Source organism: Acartia tonsa, chromosome 2 (assembly GCF_053477335.1).
Source record: "Acartia tonsa isolate MP-2025a chromosome 2, ASM5347733v1, whole genome shotgun sequence".
Lineage (NCBI taxonomy): Eukaryota > Metazoa > Arthropoda > Copepoda > Calanoida > Acartiidae > Acartia > Acartia tonsa.
The window spans coordinates 5,656,252-5,675,444 of record NC_137261.1 but is presented as its reverse complement, the minus strand read 5'-3'; the positions used below and the strand labels follow the sequence as shown (position 1 = coordinate 5,675,444).

The 19,193-nt window shown below is 30.7% G+C and overlaps 2 protein-coding genes across 4 annotated transcripts in view; one reads left to right on the top strand and one right to left on the bottom strand.

The window, feature by feature from the left end:
* The window catches only part of SsRbeta (signal sequence receptor beta), a 417,378-nt gene that overhangs the window by 126,937 nt on the left and 271,248 nt on the right, over positions 1-19,193 (bottom strand). The window lies entirely within an intron of this gene.
* LOC145334496 (uncharacterized) lies at positions 10,063-18,858 on the top strand. Its single transcript, XM_080179965.1, has 13 exons — positions 10,063-10,200; positions 10,671-10,735; positions 11,544-11,629; positions 12,147-12,186; positions 12,543-12,628; positions 12,975-13,067; positions 13,554-13,587; positions 14,010-14,113; positions 14,518-14,551; positions 14,816-14,837; positions 15,489-15,595; positions 15,926-17,333; positions 18,407-18,858. The coding sequence occupies exons 2-12, from the start codon at positions 10,678-10,680 to the stop codon at positions 16,189-16,191; spliced, it is 930 nt and encodes a 309-aa protein (XP_080036091.1). The 5' UTR covers positions 10,063-10,200; positions 10,671-10,677; the 3' UTR covers positions 16,192-17,333; positions 18,407-18,858.

Below are 19,193 nucleotides of genomic sequence, written 5' to 3'. Positions count from 1 at the left end.
GTTTTAGGCTATTTTTATATTTTTCACATTTTTCTCCATATCTCCAGTGTTTATGGTCCGATTTTCAAAATTTTTTCAGTTACAGATATCAAAATTAAATTTCCCGTCGTTTAAAGACACAACCATGAAGGCCAGACTGTCTTTTTTAGCAGGTTTTAGGCTATTTTTATATTTTTCACATTTTTCTCCATATCTTCAGTGTTTATGGTCCGATTTTCAAAATTTTTTAGCAGGTTTTAGGCTATTTTTATATTTTTCACATTTTTCTCCATATCTCCAGTGTTTATGGTCCGATTTTCAAAATTTTTTCAGTTACAGATATCAAAATTAAATTTCCTGTCTTTTAAAGAAAATAACCATGACGGCCAGACTGCCTTTTTGGCAGGTTTTAGGCTATTTTTTATATATTTTACACTTTTTTCCATATCTTCAGTAAATATGGTCCGATTTTCCCAATTTTTTAAGTTAAGGATTTAAAAATTATTTTTTTTGTCGTTTTAAGTAAACAACCATGGCGGCCAGACTGCCTTTTATCAGGTTTTTGGCTATTTTTATATGATTACATATTTCCCCATATCTTTGTCTATTTTGATCCAATTTTCAAACTTTTATGGGATATCAGTATCAAAATAATTTTTCCCATTGTTATGAGCATCTTTAATATAATTTACTTTGACCATCGTCATCATACAAAATAAAACAAGGTTTCATGTTTATTTTATCCAATAAATCTATTCTTGATTTTAGTAAAAACCTTTTAAATCTACCTGTACATATTCCCATCTACGATTTTTTGTGCTTCGCTACTTATGGATGTTGTCATCCTTGTTTAAAATATAATTAGGAAAGATCCTACGGAGAAATAGAAAAGAAATCGATGGCCAAGTTTTGATCAAGATAAGTAGGGAAGAGTCACATTGGTATGCACAGAATTTTGACATTCTTATTTATAATTTATAATTCAAAGGGGCAGAAAAAAAAGGGAAAGTAGGTCTCCTAATTTGTATTTTAAGGGAGGTGTGGACATCTCCTCTATGCAATAATAGATGTAATCATATACCAAAAGTTAACATTTATCATTCTAATTACTAATGCAGTAAAATTATTCTTTAAATAGAGAAAGGAAGTTTGCAATACCTGGCAACTTAAAGTATTCTTTAAGTTGGAGAAAAAGGGAATCAACTTTTCTTTTGGCATAGGATCTTGAGTGACCCTTCCTAAGCAGCCAATAGAGGGGCAAAGAAGCACCAAAGACCCTTTCAACAGCTAGACTGGACCAGTTGAAAATAGAAGTGAAAATTTGTTTGTATTTCTCTTCTAGATCAAGAACTTTAAGAATCCTGACAATTAGAATGAAACACAGGATTGTTATGATCATATAAAATCCAACAGCATCCAGGTTGTAGCTTCCAGCCTCTACACCTGGCGGAGTTCTGGCCCTTTCCTCTTGTTGTAAATCTTTCATAGAGAGTGTATCTTCAATATTTACTGTAGTTTTATTATTGACATTTTGTAACTGGATATTATTAGGTACAGTTCTTTCATTCTTAGTTGGCGATGTTGCATCTAAATTTACTGCAGTTGGAGGATTAACTCGTTTTGAAGTATTTTTGCAACAAATTAAAAACTTGGAGACAAACACTGACATGCCTGCAAGCACACAGAGAACCAATGAGAGTTTAGGGCCACCTCTATATTCTATAACACTGCCTTCATCTATGTCCAGATCCAATTTCATTCTGATTTGGAGAATCAAGATTTTTCCACAGAAGGTTTCAGTCCACTGTTCAAGAGCAAATATGATGATACAAACAATGTTGAAGCTGTAGATAAACAGGCGCAGAAAAAGCTCATTCCAGCTTAGAAACAAGATTGGGTAGGTTTTGAAACAGGAATGAAACATAATGATTAGGACAAGATTAATCAGAAACATCCATTGTGGTAAATGGGCTGACAAGGCGAAGCAAACAACAGATGGATAGGCTTTAAGTAAATCCAGACCAAAATTAGGAAAACTATTAAACAAGAATGAAGTTAACCATTTAATGATGTATATTAATCCATAGCAGACAGCAAGAATTTTCATAAGAAAATTTAGGATAGTTTTCTGTGACATCTGGATGGAATCATGATACTTGAAGATAAGTATACAAGACATTGTTGTCACTACTAATTCCAGAGTGTCAATAAAAAGATTGTACAAACTTGGTTTCCATGGAGTAACTAGTAGTATAGCAATGTAGATGAAATATATTATCAGCCATACAATATTCATTTTTGTCTGTATTCTTGTTCTGAAAATTTATCCAAACAGTTTTTCATTATTCAAAATATTTAATTTTAGATATTTTAAACAATATTTATAAGATGTTATTGTTGAAGCAAAAACAAAAATAAAAAAACATAATTACGTAATTCAAATTACACAATTATATTCTATGAAAATTAACTCTCATTATAACAAGTCATTTTGAATAGAGCTATTTTTACCAGTATTGCACTATTGTTTTCAAAATGGAAGATTTTAGGACGCAGGAACAGTAAGTTGTCATAATGTTTTGTTCAAAATTATTTGTGCCTTGCAAAGTTGCAAAGCCTTTATATGTCTTTTAAGGCTTGATTTTATTGACCATCTATCTTGATAGAATTTCCAAAATATTATTAAAACCACAGATAAAACAATTAAAATCAAAACTTTAAAATACATCATAGATTCATTAATAGTTAATTTATCCCATCGTATTATAGACAGCCTTCCACAGATGGTAAAATATTCAAGTCACTTTTATTTTTATGATTTGATTATTAAGATGCTTCGCTGAAAATTCTGCACCTTGTTGTCCTAGGAATCATTGTTCTAAAACAGATTCTAACATGCCTAAATTAATGAAAAGAGATAACCGTGATGTACTGATGTACAGACCCTAATTATGGAAGAGCTCCGCTTTTAAAAACTATTTTTTTTTGTTTATTTGTATATTAGTGTAATAGTAATATTTTTTCCAGACATAGATTTAATTAAAAGCTATTTTTTTGTTTTAATTATATTTGTTATTTGAGAATTGAAGCTACTCTTAATTTACTTTGTCTGTCCGTCCGTTTGTAACGCTATGGGACATAGACGTCCAAGGGGGGGGGGTAAAGGGGTGATTACCCCCCCCCCTAAACGAATTTGGGGGTGCCGTAGTTACCCCCAATTTTTTTTCATTTTACCCCCCCCCCATTTAAAATTTACCCCTTCCCTGGGGGTGGCTCACCCCCAAACATTTAGGTAAATAACCCACCCAAAATAAAAAATCTGTAACAAAAAATTTTTTAATACTAAATAAATATTTAATAAAATTTAAATTTCCCCCCCCCCCTAAAATTTTGGGGGGGGTAAAAAAAATTTGCGGTTAACCCCCCCCCCCTTCAAATTGTTTTACCCCCCTAAAAATAAAAAGCTTGGACGCCCCTGCTCTGGGAGATTTACTCAGCTGCCATTTACGCTAGACATCTGATTTTTCTTGCCAATATATTTTTATTTTCATAGAGCATATTTAGGTACATAACATCCATGGCAGTCCGACTGCTTTATAGCAGTTTTTTCGTCTCTTTTTATCAGTTTACTGATTCTTTGGTCAGATTATTTAGATTCTGTAATTGTAATTGTATCAATATTATATTTCCATTGTTTTAATTCATTTTTTTTAGATGAAGTAACAAGTATCTTTAATTTTGATTTTTCTACATATTTTTGATTTTTCCTCTGACTTAAAGATAAATTGCTGATTTTTTTTCGAAAAGACCCCTTTCCAAAGAGCATCCTGTTTACAACTTTGTCTGTCTGTCTGTCATGCAACAAAGATATATAAAAGATTTTGATGAAGGTTTTGTGATTTTCTATCTTTATTTCTATTTTCTTTTTAAAGTCTCTCCTCATGCTCTTTCTTTTCTTCCTCTCTTTTTAAAGACTATTCAACATTAGCTTGATGATATACTTTGTCAATGGTTTGTTTGTGATTCGCTTCTTATGGAAATTGTCATCCATGTTTCCAGATATACCTAAATCTAATTAAATATTTTTAAAATTTTTTCTTGTAAAATTATTTTAATATTTTTTCCAGACATAAATCCAATTAAAACTATTTTTTGTTTATAATTTATATTTATTATTTGATATTTTGTTATTTTTCAAGTTATGAAACAAAGTAAAAGAATGTAAGGGAAGGGTTTAATAACTGTGTTTCCACGGAGTGGGGACCCTGTGCCGACTTTTAATTGGGTCTTTGTATATCAGCCAATAGCGTAGGATAAACTAACACAGCTAAGTCGCTACAAAAGAGCAGAAGGCAAGGATAGCAACATCCATAAATGAATAGATGAGAAAGTCCTACAAAAGAACATTAACTATCAGCTGATTTAGTATCAAATAATATTTCGATGTTTAAACAAAAATTTCATAAATCACTAATTTACTTAAATACAGAATGCAATATAGGCATACTTGCATTTTAAGACTTGTTTATAGAGTTCCTTTGCTTTTAACAGTATACTAAATGAGATAAATGTTTGAAACAAAATCATCTTTACAAATATACGATAATAAAAGTACTATTTACAATATAAAAATGAAGTTTTGATAACATATTTTGTTAAGTATCCCAAATTAACTGAGACCAATATTTGACTATTTTTTTTATCAAATTCTCTTTTTCTTGGACAAAAATATTATGATATGATTTATTTGTTAAATAAAACATTTTAATATTTTATTTCTTTTAAAATATCCTGCGTGTCCTCTAAAAAAGTTCCATTTAGAGAAATAAAATTTAAATTGAAAATTATTGTTTTAACCTTATCTCTCTGTATCTTTGGTTGGTCCATCCCTCTGACATTAGCAGATCGACAGGCCGCTTCTTAGCTGCCTTGAGGCCCTTTTCATATTGTGCATTATGATAGTTTCTAAAGCATCGTATTATAGACAGTTTTTCGCGGATATTAAAATTTTCAGTGTGACTGAGAACCGGTGCTAATTTAGTGGATTTTAATCGGTTTCAAAACCATATTGAAACATTTACCTTTCTTTTCATCTATAATATTGTCAATATTTAATGATTAGTATAGTAGTACTGTTTTTTCTATTTATTAGTTATTTATCGCATCGTATTATAGACAGCATTCCGAGGATATTAAAATGAAAAATTGTGAGATTAAAACCAGTTTTGTAAGCCCCTAGGGGCCGGCACGGGCTATAATGAGTTTTCAGTATGGCTGAGAATTGGTTTTATATAATAGGTTTCGAGTCATACTGGAAGAAATTCCGACTCGTAAAATTGCAGAATTTAAAAAAATTGACTATTAAGTGTTTTTGTTTAACTTAAATATGTAAAGAGATATTTAAAGTTTTTTTTCTTCAACAAAATAAGGAAAAGATGTATTGGTACTTTGGCACAAAGTACTGTTGTGGGCACTGATTCCACCCCCCCCCCCTTCTTTTTAAATGATAAAAAAGTAAGGGGGAGGAGGGAAGTTTCTTTGCTTATATCATTAGGTTAGGAGGTTAGGGTAGAGCAGGTTAGGAACCGAGGGCAAATTTTCAAATTATTTAATAATAAGGGGAGGGGGGTTATTAAAGCTCTACCAGCACTTAGTGTGAAATCACTGATGAATCACTTAAGTTTAACTTTATTACGTTTACGTTTACTAATAATATTTTAAAACAAGCATAGCAATATTCATATAACGATCATGATTATCGGATATAACAAGGATGACAACATCCATAAAAGCGAAGCACTGAAACGGTAGGACAAACTGACGTTAACACTTGTATAGTTTCAGAACTGAATAATCCTAATATAAATGTACTAGCCTACAGCTCACGTTGTTCACTGGTCTGTAATGTTCTTGAGAATATTAAATAGCTGTACTGGAAAGGTAGAAGGCTGATGCAAATATTAAGGTATAAAATCCGGTGTATTAAGAATTTGTAGAGGGCCCGATCTTTCAGGGTTAAGACAGAAGGCTTATTCTATATTTGCTGACCAATGCATGTATACTCTAAGAATAATATTGTCTGTCGGTCTATCGGTAATGCTCTTAAATAATTTTCCCAGCTTTTATCGAAGATATTTTTTGTGTAAAGATTCAAATACCACTAAGTATCATTACTCAGTATGTCTGTCTTTTGTGCACCCTTTTTGCTTTCATTTGCTTTGCCTTTTATTTTTTAAATTCAAGAGCTTCTATAGTTATGGATTTTGTCATCCTTATTTATCTGTTAAATGTTAGTAGCGAAGTCAATAAATTTGAATTTAAAAAGTTTTACTTTCTGTCTTAAGTGCTCTGAAATAAATAAAATTACTGTAGGAGAAATGTTTATTTTCCCTTCTGCTATTTAATATAGAAGGTTTAATTTTTTGGAAAGCAATGCACTTCTGTCCGCCTATAGCTAAAATATTTGTTTTGGATTACATTTTTTTATCAAGATTATAATGGAACATTTGCAAAATTCATTTTCCGATGTTATTTAGTAGCGAATCTCATTTATAATTCAAAATGTCTGTCCGTTCGTCTGTTGGCTAGGATTAGGGGAAAATATGATTTTCTCATTTATTAATCAATGACTGAAAAATTGTGTAAATATTCCCAACATAGCTTGCCAGTATGGACCTCATTTATTGGTCAGTTTGAAAAGGGATTGTATAATGTTAATGATCTAAGTATTTCTTGTTAAAAGCAAAACTTTTCTACAGGGGGGGTTGGTCTGTCCATCCGAATATCCCTAACAGATAGTTCTGTTTGTTAATTTAGGCATATTAGAATTGTCCTATTGAATTCAAACTCGACAATAAAATTTTTGAAACTGTTATGTCCTTTAATGAAGTCAAAGTTAAAATCTTTATTTTTTCCATTGCTTTACATAGCTGCTCTATCACGTTAGCATGTCCAAATAAAATATCTTGTATTTAAGCTATTTAATGATATATTTACTCAAATTTTATTTTATACAAAATTCAATATGTACTTCCCCCCCCCCTTCTCTCTCTCTATTCCCCCGTTCTCTCTCACTCTCTCTCTCACTCACTCTCTATCCCCTAATTCTCTCTCATTCTCTCTCTTTCTTTCTCTCTCTATCCCCCCGTTCTCTCTCTCTATCTCTCTCTCTCTCTCTCTCTCTCTCTCTATCCCCTAATTCTCTCTCGTTCTCTCTCTTTCTTTCTTTCTCTCTCTCTCTCTCTCTCTCTCTCTCTATCCCCCTGTTCTCTCTCTATATATATCCCCTCGTTCTCCCTCTCTCTCTATCGACCCATTCTCTCTCTTTCTTTTAAAAATATTAAGTTGCACATAAAGATTTTAACGTCTTATTTTATAATATCTGTTTAACTGATTTATTCAGTAATTTTTTTGTTTTATCTATATTTAATGTAACAATACACGATATAACGATTTGCTTCATTTTTTTATCATTTTTTAAAGAATGTACACCTAATATTTTTCATTTCAAATTTTTGTCCTGAAAGGGTTAAAATGTTTAGTTTAATTTCAGACTACATTACGGGAGTGTCGCACGAATCAATTTATATTAAAACTAAGTTTTCTTAGATTTACTATATTATAAATTTAAATTTTCTGTGTTATGAATAGAAATCAAATACTTCAATGTTATTCAAATAGCAACATGAATTAAAAAAACTGAATTAATGATGCTAAAAGTAGAATAATGGGTCTTATCGTTCTGGTCAATGAGAATTTAATAGGGATTATTGGAGCACTATGAGTTTTTAACATTCTTTACTTGGAGAATTCGAGCTCGATTATAGACGTTTATTTCCTATAGATCTGTCATGGATCTTGATGCAATACAGCAGGCCGTTTTGTACATGTTAAAAATTAGAAGATTTCATTAAATAAAAGTAATTGCAAATATACTTAGTAAATAAGAGTCAAAGCAAAATTGTGAGTAAATTTGTTAAAAAACTGCTTGATACAGGATAATGTTTATGGACATACTTACATTTTTAGGACTTGATTATAGAGTTGCTTCGTTTATTACATTATACTTTGTTGTCCCAGGAATCAATATACCAAAAATCAGATCAATCAAATAATTAGATCACATAAAAATTTGATGTTAAAAAAGTAAAAAAAATCATCATGTTTAAAATGGACGTACGGACATTTTGGTAATGATTATAGAGTTGCTACGCTTTCTAACTGCTTAAGGAATCACCATGCAAAATTTGAAATTGATAGGACAATTCTAACATGCCTAAATTAACGAAAAAAGCTATCCGTTACGGACGGACGGACCGACGGACGGACCGACGGACGGACCGACCCTAATTATAGAAAAGCTTCGCTTTTAAAAAGCAGTCGACAAACAGACAGAGTTACAGAGTAGACAATTTTGCATCATTGATATCTTCACGAGAAAATCGAGACATAACGTAGTTTATGGACGAACAGACTTTCCACATGTTAAAAAATAGCTTCGCCGCCAACAAAAATAAACTCATTTCTAGAAAAAAATATTAAATTTATGTTTAAAGGGCCCTTATTTTTTTAGATTTAAAATAAAACAAGTAACATGAATGAACAAAGCAGCGAAAAGGCATTTTGATCCATACGTACGTAACGGATAGCTCTTATCATTTACTTAAGCATGTTAGATTTTTCCTATTGATTTCAAACTTAGCATGATGATTCCTATAATAACATTTAGTTTATAGCTTATGAAGCCTGACTACTCTATATGGTTATAAGAAAGCCTGATCAACATTATAAAATAATTTAGCTTAATTTTTAAAAAAATATGATATAACATTAATTATCCTCGTCCATTTACTTTGGTAATATTGATTCCTAGGAGGGTAAGGCACAATATTATATGCATTTCTATATAGTTAAGTAATCATGACCATATAAGGCCTACAGTGTTTAATAATTTTGGGATAGATTCATTCGGAATTTGACTATAGGTGAAAGGAAAAGAAAATTTTTTCTCCATTAATTGTTCTTTTTCTCTCTGAATTTACAAATGTTTTTAATAGATATATATAGACCGATAGAGTTTCATTGCTAAATTAAATTTGCTTTTAAATTATCCATGACGATTCCTGTGATCTATAAGCATCTACTCTTTATATCATTTCTTTAATATCTTTTAATATGTTGGTGCTTCGCTATTTATGGATGTTGTCATCTTTGTTTTACCTTTAATCTTAATTTAAAGGGTAATTAAAAGGGATAATATAAATAAATATTTAGCATAATTTTAGGTGCACAGATTTGTTTATTTTCCATTGTTCTATCCCTAAAGATCCACGATTTCTTATTATCATAATTGCGCGATCACTCCGAACTTAAAATTTTTAGTTTAAACGATTTTCTGAGGTTTGCTTTAACTAATCAATGAGAAGCTTTGACTTTCATTATAATTTAGGATTGTCTAATTAAAATATTATTTTAAAGATTAATACTTTAAACTTATTTAAGATTTTGAATTTAAATCTTTATCTAATTATGAAATTTTAAATATTGTTTAAAAAATTATTATTTCAAACAAATCAAAATTTTACTATTTAAAATCTTTTAGTATCGACGCTACTTAATAGCTCTATCTTTAAAAGCAGTTACATATTAAAGTTTCCCTGTTAATGAACGGTCTTAACACACAATCAGATGGACATTTAAATAATAAAGTAGCTTCGCTACTAAAATTTTCTTTACGTCAATCCAAAATAAGATCCTTATTCCAAAATGTTAATAGATAAAAATAATTTGCGGCATTTTGAGCACATGTAAACAAAAACCGCGCAGTGAATAAAAAATATAACAATTTCGCCTTTAACCCTAAATTCACCTTGTCCGTTCCGTTCGTAAGTGTAACGCTATGGAAGAAATGTTATTTTCTCGGATTCTATTTAAGATAGATTAAGGTATTTGTTTTCCTAATATTTATCTTACCTATCTCTTGTGTTTCAGTTATTTTATTTAGATTGTACTATTCTGATCATTTTAAAAAGCGAAGCTTTTCTATAACTTGGGTCTATTGGGTCTAACTTCTATTATCTTTTGTATACCTATTCAGTTATGACACTCTACAAGAGTTAATGTTCGTCTGTCATACCGTTTCAGAGCTTTGCTTTCAGGACGTTGTCATCCTTGTTATTTTATAACGGGACAGGTAGAAGTCAGCATAGTTGTAACTTTAAGGTAACAGTGCGATTAATTATTATGCTAATGAGCGTTTTTGTTAATATTTCAATATTTTGTTTTTCGACATTGAAATTACAAACAAAGAATTTCATTAAAATGGGGGGTTTAAAATATTAAAACTCTGAAATTTTATATAAAAAAGATACATGGTTTAAAATATATTTATACCTATGCTTTTTAAAAAAGTAACATTTATCTTTTCAAATATTTTTGAAATCTTTAAAAAATGTTTTTTTTTCCCCAAGAATTTGTATCATATTTCCATTGTTTCTGTATTAGTTTTCACTCAATTGTTTCTGGGTATAAGAGGAAAATACAATTTATTTCAATTTAGTTTTATATAGTAATATTTAAAGTAGATATTAGGCTTTTATTTTAAATATTTAAGGTTTATCAACTTTTATAATTTAGAATTAATTTAAATTTTTAACAAAATTTTCCTCTTTACATTTGAGAGTTTTATTTAGATTTTTTATGGAGTTTCTACGAAGATGTTTTATTCTGGTTGTATTTTGGAATATGTTTTGTTCAGGTAAAGGTTTTATTAATTTAACACTAACTAAAAAGGAAAAGTTCATCTGATATACCACCAATCCTGAATAGTTCGAGTATCAACCTGATATTCTTAAACATTTCTTCATAGATCTAAAGGGATAAGACAATGGTAGATAAATTAACAAAATTGCCCCTATTGTAGTTTACAATTAGTGAAAAGTTTGGACACTCAACTTAATAAACCAAACAATCAAAATTCAACATAAGTCCCCAAAGTTGTCGATTAACGAATAAGAAAACGTTTTTATAAAACTTTGGGGACTAGTGTAATTAATTGTCCAATATCCACTTAGAGTTCCTTTGAGAAGCACATGAAAGACTTCTTCCTGACAAGAATTGTTGGATCAAACTGTTGATTGTCTCTAGTAATACATAATCGACTAACAAGCATTTAGTCGTTTTCAAGATTGCTTACTATTTCGTGTCTTAGTGTGTCTGTATAAACACTAGCGGCTGCGCCCCCTAGCATCTAGGAGCTTCCATGAAATTTAGAACTCAATTTATCCAGTATTTATCGATATCATAAAAAAACTACCTCTTTATATGATACATAGGATGTACCTAAATATATACACTTATTTGGCTAGTAGGAAGCTAAGGTATTCTGCATTTATGTCTGTCAGTCAGACCATAATCTAAGCAAGTTGGTTCTTACCAGTTTAAAGTTTCCCACATAAATAACTTCTTAAAGAAGCTATCTGATGAAATTGACATTTATACAATTTGTTATCTTGTTATTGCTACGCTGCTCTTAGACACTTTTTACCTGTTCTTTAAAACTTTAGATTTGAGCAACGCCAGTAGGGCTGTAGGATGGCCATTATTTAGAAGAGTGGGACCAGACCCCAGTAGAGAACCTCAGTGTCAAAAGGTATATTTATCAACTGCCTGCCGATGGAAAAATTAATCTCCTTAAAATTTTGACAAATGAGGTATAAATTACAATAATTGCCATGTGATTATTATATATTGACAGGATAATTTGGAAACCTACTCCCGTATTTGCAATATTACGAAAATGCAATTCTAGTTTTATTTTTGGCGACATTGGATCATTTACAGTATAAAAATCATACTGTAATTCATACATTTGTTTAAACTACAATAAACTAGTTTCCGCTATTACTTAATTATTTATTAATCTGGAAAAAGTTAAACGGCCACTATTACCGTTTTGTTAATGTTTTAAACCTTTGCTATTTAACGTACTTTAGACTGAAATAAAATGTTTGATGGGTACTTTCTGGTAAATAAAACACTTAATGAAAAGATAGGGGAGTTTATGTAAACTGGCACGAATATTTATTAAAGCAAATAAATATTTATATCTATTTCTTTCTAAATTGTTTCTATGCATAATACAAGGTTTGATTTATATTTGTTTTTAGCCTATTACAACTATGTGTATGTATGTTGTTTTTAATTACGGTAATTTTTTTGTAGCGAAGCTTCTCTTTGAATTTATTTTTGAAAAAAAGTTTTTTTTTTCGGGTATATTCCCTTTCGTGGCAACGCCCCTTAAGGGACATTTATCGTATTTTAACTTTTCCCCTATTTCAAGCCCTTGCGGGGGGCTCTAACCCTGCGTGGCCAATTGCCTAGCCCTGCTTTTCAATCACCTAACCTAACCTTAAATAACCTATGAAAGGCTACTTTGAAAATACGACGAAAATCCCCTGGGCCTTAAGAGGCGTTGCCACGAAAGAGACAATACCCCTTTTTTCTTCTAAATATCTTATTACCATGATTATTCGATTTCTACAATATTCACCAGACATTTTTAGAAATGCTGGACGTCACTTTTGAGAAAAAAAAGAACAAGAAAGGAATTCCAGTGAGAATGTTTGATTTCAACCAGGAGAAATTAAAAGTAAGCAAGTTTTACACTAGAGGGAGAAAGGGTTAACTAACTGTATTTTCCCATCGCAACCGTCTTATGCAACCTTCCTATTAGGTCATTGAAAAGCAATCAATTGTGCTTATATTAATACAGCCAAGTAGCAGAAAATAATTTAGAAGCAGACGAAAGAGGTCTTTGAAAAATGAAGGGAGGTAGTTGTCTGTATATACGTCTAAACTATAGATCTGTTGAAAGCACCATAATTACTCTTTTAAGTTTTAACTCGCAAAATTTTCCCATGATCAATAAGAATCTATTATGCAAAGAAGAACCAAGCGGAACGGACACATAGTCTTATAATTAAATTCTTGTTTAGGTAATGAAAGTACACAAGGTAAAGGGTTATCCCCACGATGTACGCTATGAGTTTGAAAAAAGAAGTCATATTCAAGTGTCCAATAAAAAAAAGGTAAAAAAATTTAAGACACTCCAACTAAAGAACTTAGCAATCTCCCTTAAAGTGAACTCTCGATCTCAGCCAAACCCACTCCCATATTTTTTAAATAAATTGAAAATAGAGTAGATAGGAGTAGCGATTTGTTTGTCACTTTATTTGGGTCAGGTGAGGTATGGTTAATTTTGCAGGGGTTTTGAAATGCATAGGAAAAAAATTCCCTAATTTTCTAAGTTATTTCAACAGACAAGAGTAATTGAAAGTAGCAGTGGCTTTTTTATCCTAAAAGACAATAATTAATACACAACTAATCCTTGGATTGAACAACACTTGTATGTAAGTGCTAAGTGTGCATGCAATGTGTTTGAGTCTTGGTATTGTTATCTTATCTCACCATTTGCTTCATATTGCCAATGATTAAATTATTAAAATTTTTTATAAATGCTTTTCTGCATATGTGATATTGATTAATTGTCCTAAATAGGTATTTACTATTTTTAGTATGGTTTAAGTGTTAATGGGATATTAAATACAGGTTTTTTTTCTTCAAATATATATTTTTGGCTAAAGTTTTATCTTAAAACTTATATTCGCCGAATAATGATAAACAACCTTAGTATTTAAAACTTTTTCTTTATTTTGTTAAATACCTTAATTACAAAATAAAATTTTCGTTGGTTGACGCTTAAACCCTGTGTTATTCCTTCTTTGACGACAAATTGATGTACATACTTTACCAATTATTATAAACAAAATTATGCAAATTAGAATTATCGAGATTTTTTAAAACTCCCCATTTCATGATAGCAACAAATCAACTGGAAAAACGGGAACTTATTTATAAACCTGTGGATAAGATCAAATATTTTGGAGGATTTTCAATTGTCAAGGAATGGCCTTTTGGAGCCAGAATCCAAACAAATTTATTTATACTTAAATTGTTCATGTTATCTTTAGGTCATGGTGCTTACAGAGTGAGTGATTGTAGCAAATTAGGAGGATGCCTAGTTCTGTCTTATACTCCCTATTTGTCCTGTGATGATTTAAATTATACTACTGTGGTACGCTTATTTATTAATTTAAGGGGTGTATATTTTCCAGTCCCCCTCCCCTCCTCCCCCCCCTTCCACCTGAGGGAGGGGCCGGTTTCGAGAATTTTCAAAATAATGAAATATTTAGTAGTTTTACTATTTAGGGAAAATAGACCTACCAAGGATTACTCATGCAAAATTTCAGATTGAAATTCGAATTCTAAGTGCAATTTATACATTGATTACGAGATGGTTGCATTACCCCCCCCCCCCCTTAGTTTATTGCATTATGACAAGTTGTGCCTGTTTTGGGCCATAGCCATCTTTTCAATATTTTGACAATGACTTATATTGGGCCAAGATTCGAACCCATTATGATTGTGCCTTTTGTGTCACGGTACAGTTGCAGATTTTATTAAAATTTGAATATTTAGGATCCAGAGGAAACAACATGGACTGATAGACCAAGTAATTAACCTTGTATTTGTAGCGAAGCTACTCTATAATTCGAAATGTCCGTCCATCATGAACTTGGTCCGTCAGTTTGTCAGTTAGCTCTGGCGGTTACTTAATATATCTCTCTCTAATATTAGAGAATAGTTTTTTCTCGCATCGTATTATAATCATCTTTTCGCGGATTTAAAATTATTTTTCCGTATGGCTGAGGAGATGTCTAAGAACACATACCTTAAAGGGAAAATAAGCATAAATAATGATCTATTTTAATTTTAGCTAAGTCACTAGAAACAACCAGGAACATTCAACACTAGGATTTTCATATTCGTAGCATCTCAACATCACCCCTCTTTTGTTTATATAGGTTTTGTGACCCTTATTTTAAAGGGACTATGCACGAACGAGAGCAGGTGAATTTGAGCACCTTCAATCAGTGATATCAAGCTTTATTTCGTTAAAAATACTAGGCTTCTGTTGAATGCAGTAAAGTAAATGAAAAAAAAGATTAAACACAAACACAATCTTTTTTGATATGCCATCAATATTGATTGTAAATTGTAACCAGTAATGTGATTATTATACTTCTGACTTCTTGTTTTGCCGTGTTTTTTTAAGAACACAAGTTGAAGGAAACATTTGATACTATTTTGATTTAATCAGTTATCATTTTTTTTTTCATCTCATAAATTCTTTTTATTTGATTTTATTTCTTTTTGCAAATTTATTGTTATTAATCGTAGTCCAGCTTTTTAGCTAAAAAGTGTGAAACTTCAATGCTTAAAATAACTTGCTTTTGTTCGTTACTCAGTCCACTTTTTATACAATTTGAATTTGTACAACTTTCTGACCAGCCAATAATAAGATCTTTAGGGATTTTTATATATTTAGTTTAACTGCAAGAATTACCTTTTCAAATTATGAATATGAACATCCTAGTGTGAATTTGCAGTGAAGTGACGGAGACTACAGATACCCCTACTACAGATAATGATGTCCCTGAATACTATTATTATGAAAATAGCGAAGAAGAGGATAAAGTTGAAGTAGGAGATGAGGAACAGTTTAATTAAAGTAGTAATCAAATAATTTTCTGAACTGGGAGTATAACATGAGTGATCGAACAAAATAGTTTAATCCTTATCAAACTTTGAAAACCCTCATTTCTCACCCTCAAAATTTTAAAGATCACATTAGATTACCCCCGCTTAAACCTTTGAAACCTCTCATTTTACCACCTCAAAATTAAAGGATTGGACGTCCCTGTGTACCTGTCCAAGTTTTTTTTTTTTTTTTTGGGGGGGGGTTAGGGTGGTTGTATTTAATTGCCCAGATAACATTAGTTGAAAATTGTTTTGTTATTGCTCTTACTTTAATATATTGTAAAGGGGAGTGAAAATTCACACAACACAGATGATAACAGCAAAGAAGATACTGACAATACAAACCATATAGAGGAAAATCTGGAAGAATTACAGGAAAATGTTGAAGAAGTCCTTCCGAGCAGTAGCTCAAGTGAGAAACCTATAAATACAACTACAAGAAGGCCTGCAAGATTATTCTTAACCACAGTTAATTGGTGGAGTACCACTAAAAAAGGAAGTCAACGCAAACATAAAAAGACAAAAAAGAAGAATAAAAAAATAAAATCCTAAGGTTAAAAAGAAATGGAGAATACAGAAAATAAATTTTGTCATGTATAATGATTTGAAAATATATTTCAAGGGGAGTATGCACGAACAAGAGTAAACCATTTAAGCACCTTTTAAGCATTTGTTTTAATAAAACATTCTATGCTACTGTAAAAAATAGAAAAAAAGTCCCACAAATCGCAACATAAATCACCATCAAGTGCGGAGACACAAAAGCATTATAAATACATGTTTTGAAAATGGTTAGTATTAGATTATTACCTTTAATTTTTTATCATAAAACCGTGGTAAAACCTTTTTTTATGTAATTTAACTTTATATTTAACAGAAACAGTCTATTGTAAGTTCTAGAATGGACTTAGATTTCCTTGCTCTCATTCGTGCATAGTCCCCTGCAAGATAATTTCTTATCTATCTAAATAGTTTTTTTTTGTGTTTTAGAGGAATAGGATGTCTGTCTGTATGTATGGAAAAATTTTATTTTCGCTTATATTGATCATGGAAATAAGAAATTTATGAGCTACACTTACTAAAAATAAGACATTTTTTATATTAGATTAAAACAACCTAAAGAGTATCGACCCTAGAAATTTATGACAAAACTGGTGCAGTTAAGAAATAAACAAGGATTACAACATTCATAAAAGCTAAGCTCTAAAATAAGAGGGAAGAACAAACGAAGATAAACTACACAGTGGATCTTAGTGGAAAGTTATGCTAAATTCAAACACGCTGTACTACAACAATCATTACTAGGACTAACTTAACTAAATTATTATTTTTATATTTTTGATAATTAAGTACCTAGAGTGTCATAACTGAATATGCAAAATATAAATATATAAGTTTTGACAAAATTGTAGGTGCGAAAATTTGTAGCAAAACTTCTTAAATACATAATACTGTTTAAGGATATACTGACATATTTAAGCCGTGATTATAGAGATGCTTCACTTCACCTTCAGCAAAAATAAAATCAGAAACTAAACCAGTTTGAATATCAATAGTATAAATGTACAGAATATATGTTACAATTTTCTTTTTGTATTACAATTAGTTACATTGTTTTGTCATTTTTTTCAGATAAAATGAGTGGAAATATTTTCATGGGGGCCGTTATTAAATCTGAAAAAAATAAGCAACAGGTGAAGAGTTACAGCATTAGAAATTCAAAGGCGTTTTCTTTTACTTTTATTGTACAACTTAAAAGAAACGCCGACAGACTACATTACTATAAGCCGGCTCTCTTAAATAATTTTTCCCCTTCTTGTGTTGAAAAAAACAATTGCAATTCAAAAATATTGTACTTTTGTTTTGGGCTGAATTCCTATGTGCTTCATTAGTCTTAAAAATTACTATCAGAATCCTCAATTTGGAATGCGGATTTGGGTCCAAAATGGGTCCAACAATTGGGCGGATTTTGGATTCGGTTTGCCAGCCCTAATTTGAATAGTGGCTTTCGATCCCTTCTGTAATATTAAAATTCTATGAAAGTCGTATTTAACTGGCTCTGCTATTAATAGGTTTCGTGATTAAATTGTTATAAAATGTACCAAAATAATATTACAGATAATTAAGAAAATTTAATGAAGTAATAATAAGTTATTCGTTTTTTTGCCATAAAACAAAAATGTTCATCTAAACTTCATCTTCATTAAAAACAAGAGTACGATACCACCTGAGAAAGAGTTATACTACTCAAATAACTTACTTATCTATATATTTCTTTCTACTCTCGTCCTTATTCTAGTACGGTATTACCTTAAGATCTCACTAACCGCTGAACAGCTATGGTTCTCCTGTACAGTGCAGCATCTTATAGGTCAAGGGAAAATTTTTATCTATTTTGGGGAGGGTATCTCCACCCTTCCAATATTAAATTAACCCCCCCGTCCCCCACAAAAAAATATTTTTTTCTTTAAAAAAACATAAATTGAGATTGGAGGGGAAGATTTCTCCTCCAAACTTAAGTGTAACCCTAGGTTTCTAGGGGCGTAGCTGCTAGTCAGTTCTATAAAGTAGTACTAGTAACTATATCTACAAATATATGCAGCAACAATAATTTTATTTAATGCATAAAAAATATCTGGCGGTTATAATTGTCATAATTCATGTCTGCAGTCTTTTGGAAGATTAATAAAGATTAGGAAAAGAAGAGCTTGACATTTTAAATTAGATAATCCTGAACCTTTCCCTTTTAATTAATTATTTTATATAGGTTAATATGCCTCCAGCTGATGAAAACAACAAATTAAAGAAACATATCAGTATTCTTGAAAAACAGATGGAGTCTCAAATGAATCGGATCATGGTTTTAATCCAAGAAAACACCCAACTTGACCTAAGGAATGATGGCCTAGAAAAAAAAGTGGATGATCTGATAACTGATAACAAGTATTGGAAGGAGGAATATGAATTATCAATTTCTCGCAAGAAGAAAACAATCAAGGATTTACAAAAGAAGATTGACAAGTTGGAGAAGTTGAAAAGCTGTGAGGCTATTGCTAAGTTGAGAACTACCCTTGTCAAAGAGATTGATTATTGCTTAGGTAGATAATGTCCTGAACTTCAATAAAATATTTTATGTGTGATTTTAATTATATACATATATTTAATAGTAATACCAAAGCATATTTAATTTAATATATTTTATAAAATGACTAATATTAGTTTCAGATATCATAAAAATGCCATTTGTTGAAAATTATTAATTTTACAAAATTAATTTCTTACTCTCTAGGTAACTGTCTGTTAAGGGATTTTTTTCCCCCGGCTTTTATTTGAAATTCAAGTAGTGCAGTTGCAATTATTATGCCTTTTGGTGAAAAAATACTTGTGTTAGAATTTTAACTATTTTGGACAAGTATTATGCCCAGTAATTTTTACTTTGAAATTTTGACGCCCCCCTTATGGGGGTCAAAAAATCATTGCATCAGAACTATGGCTTCATGGTGCTTCCTGAATAGGTCTTGGGGAGTAGAATCAGGAATTTTTGAAATTTTTAA

What these genes read in the sequence shown, in the direction of transcription:
- LOC145334496 (XM_080179965.1), top strand. Translation starts at nt 10,678, where the DNA reads ATGGAGTTTCTACGAAGATGTTTTATTCTGGTTGTATTTTGGAATATG. An exon ending in AAGTGTCCAATAAAAAAAAG is followed by an intron (nt 13,068 to 13,553) that starts GTAAAAAAATTT and finishes TACTATTTTTAG; the next exon opens with TATGGTTTAAGTGTTAATGG. An exon ending in AACATGGACTGATAGACCAA is followed by an intron (nt 14,552 to 14,815) that starts GTAATTAACCTT and finishes TTTTAATTTTAG; the next exon opens with CTAAGTCACTAGAAACAACC.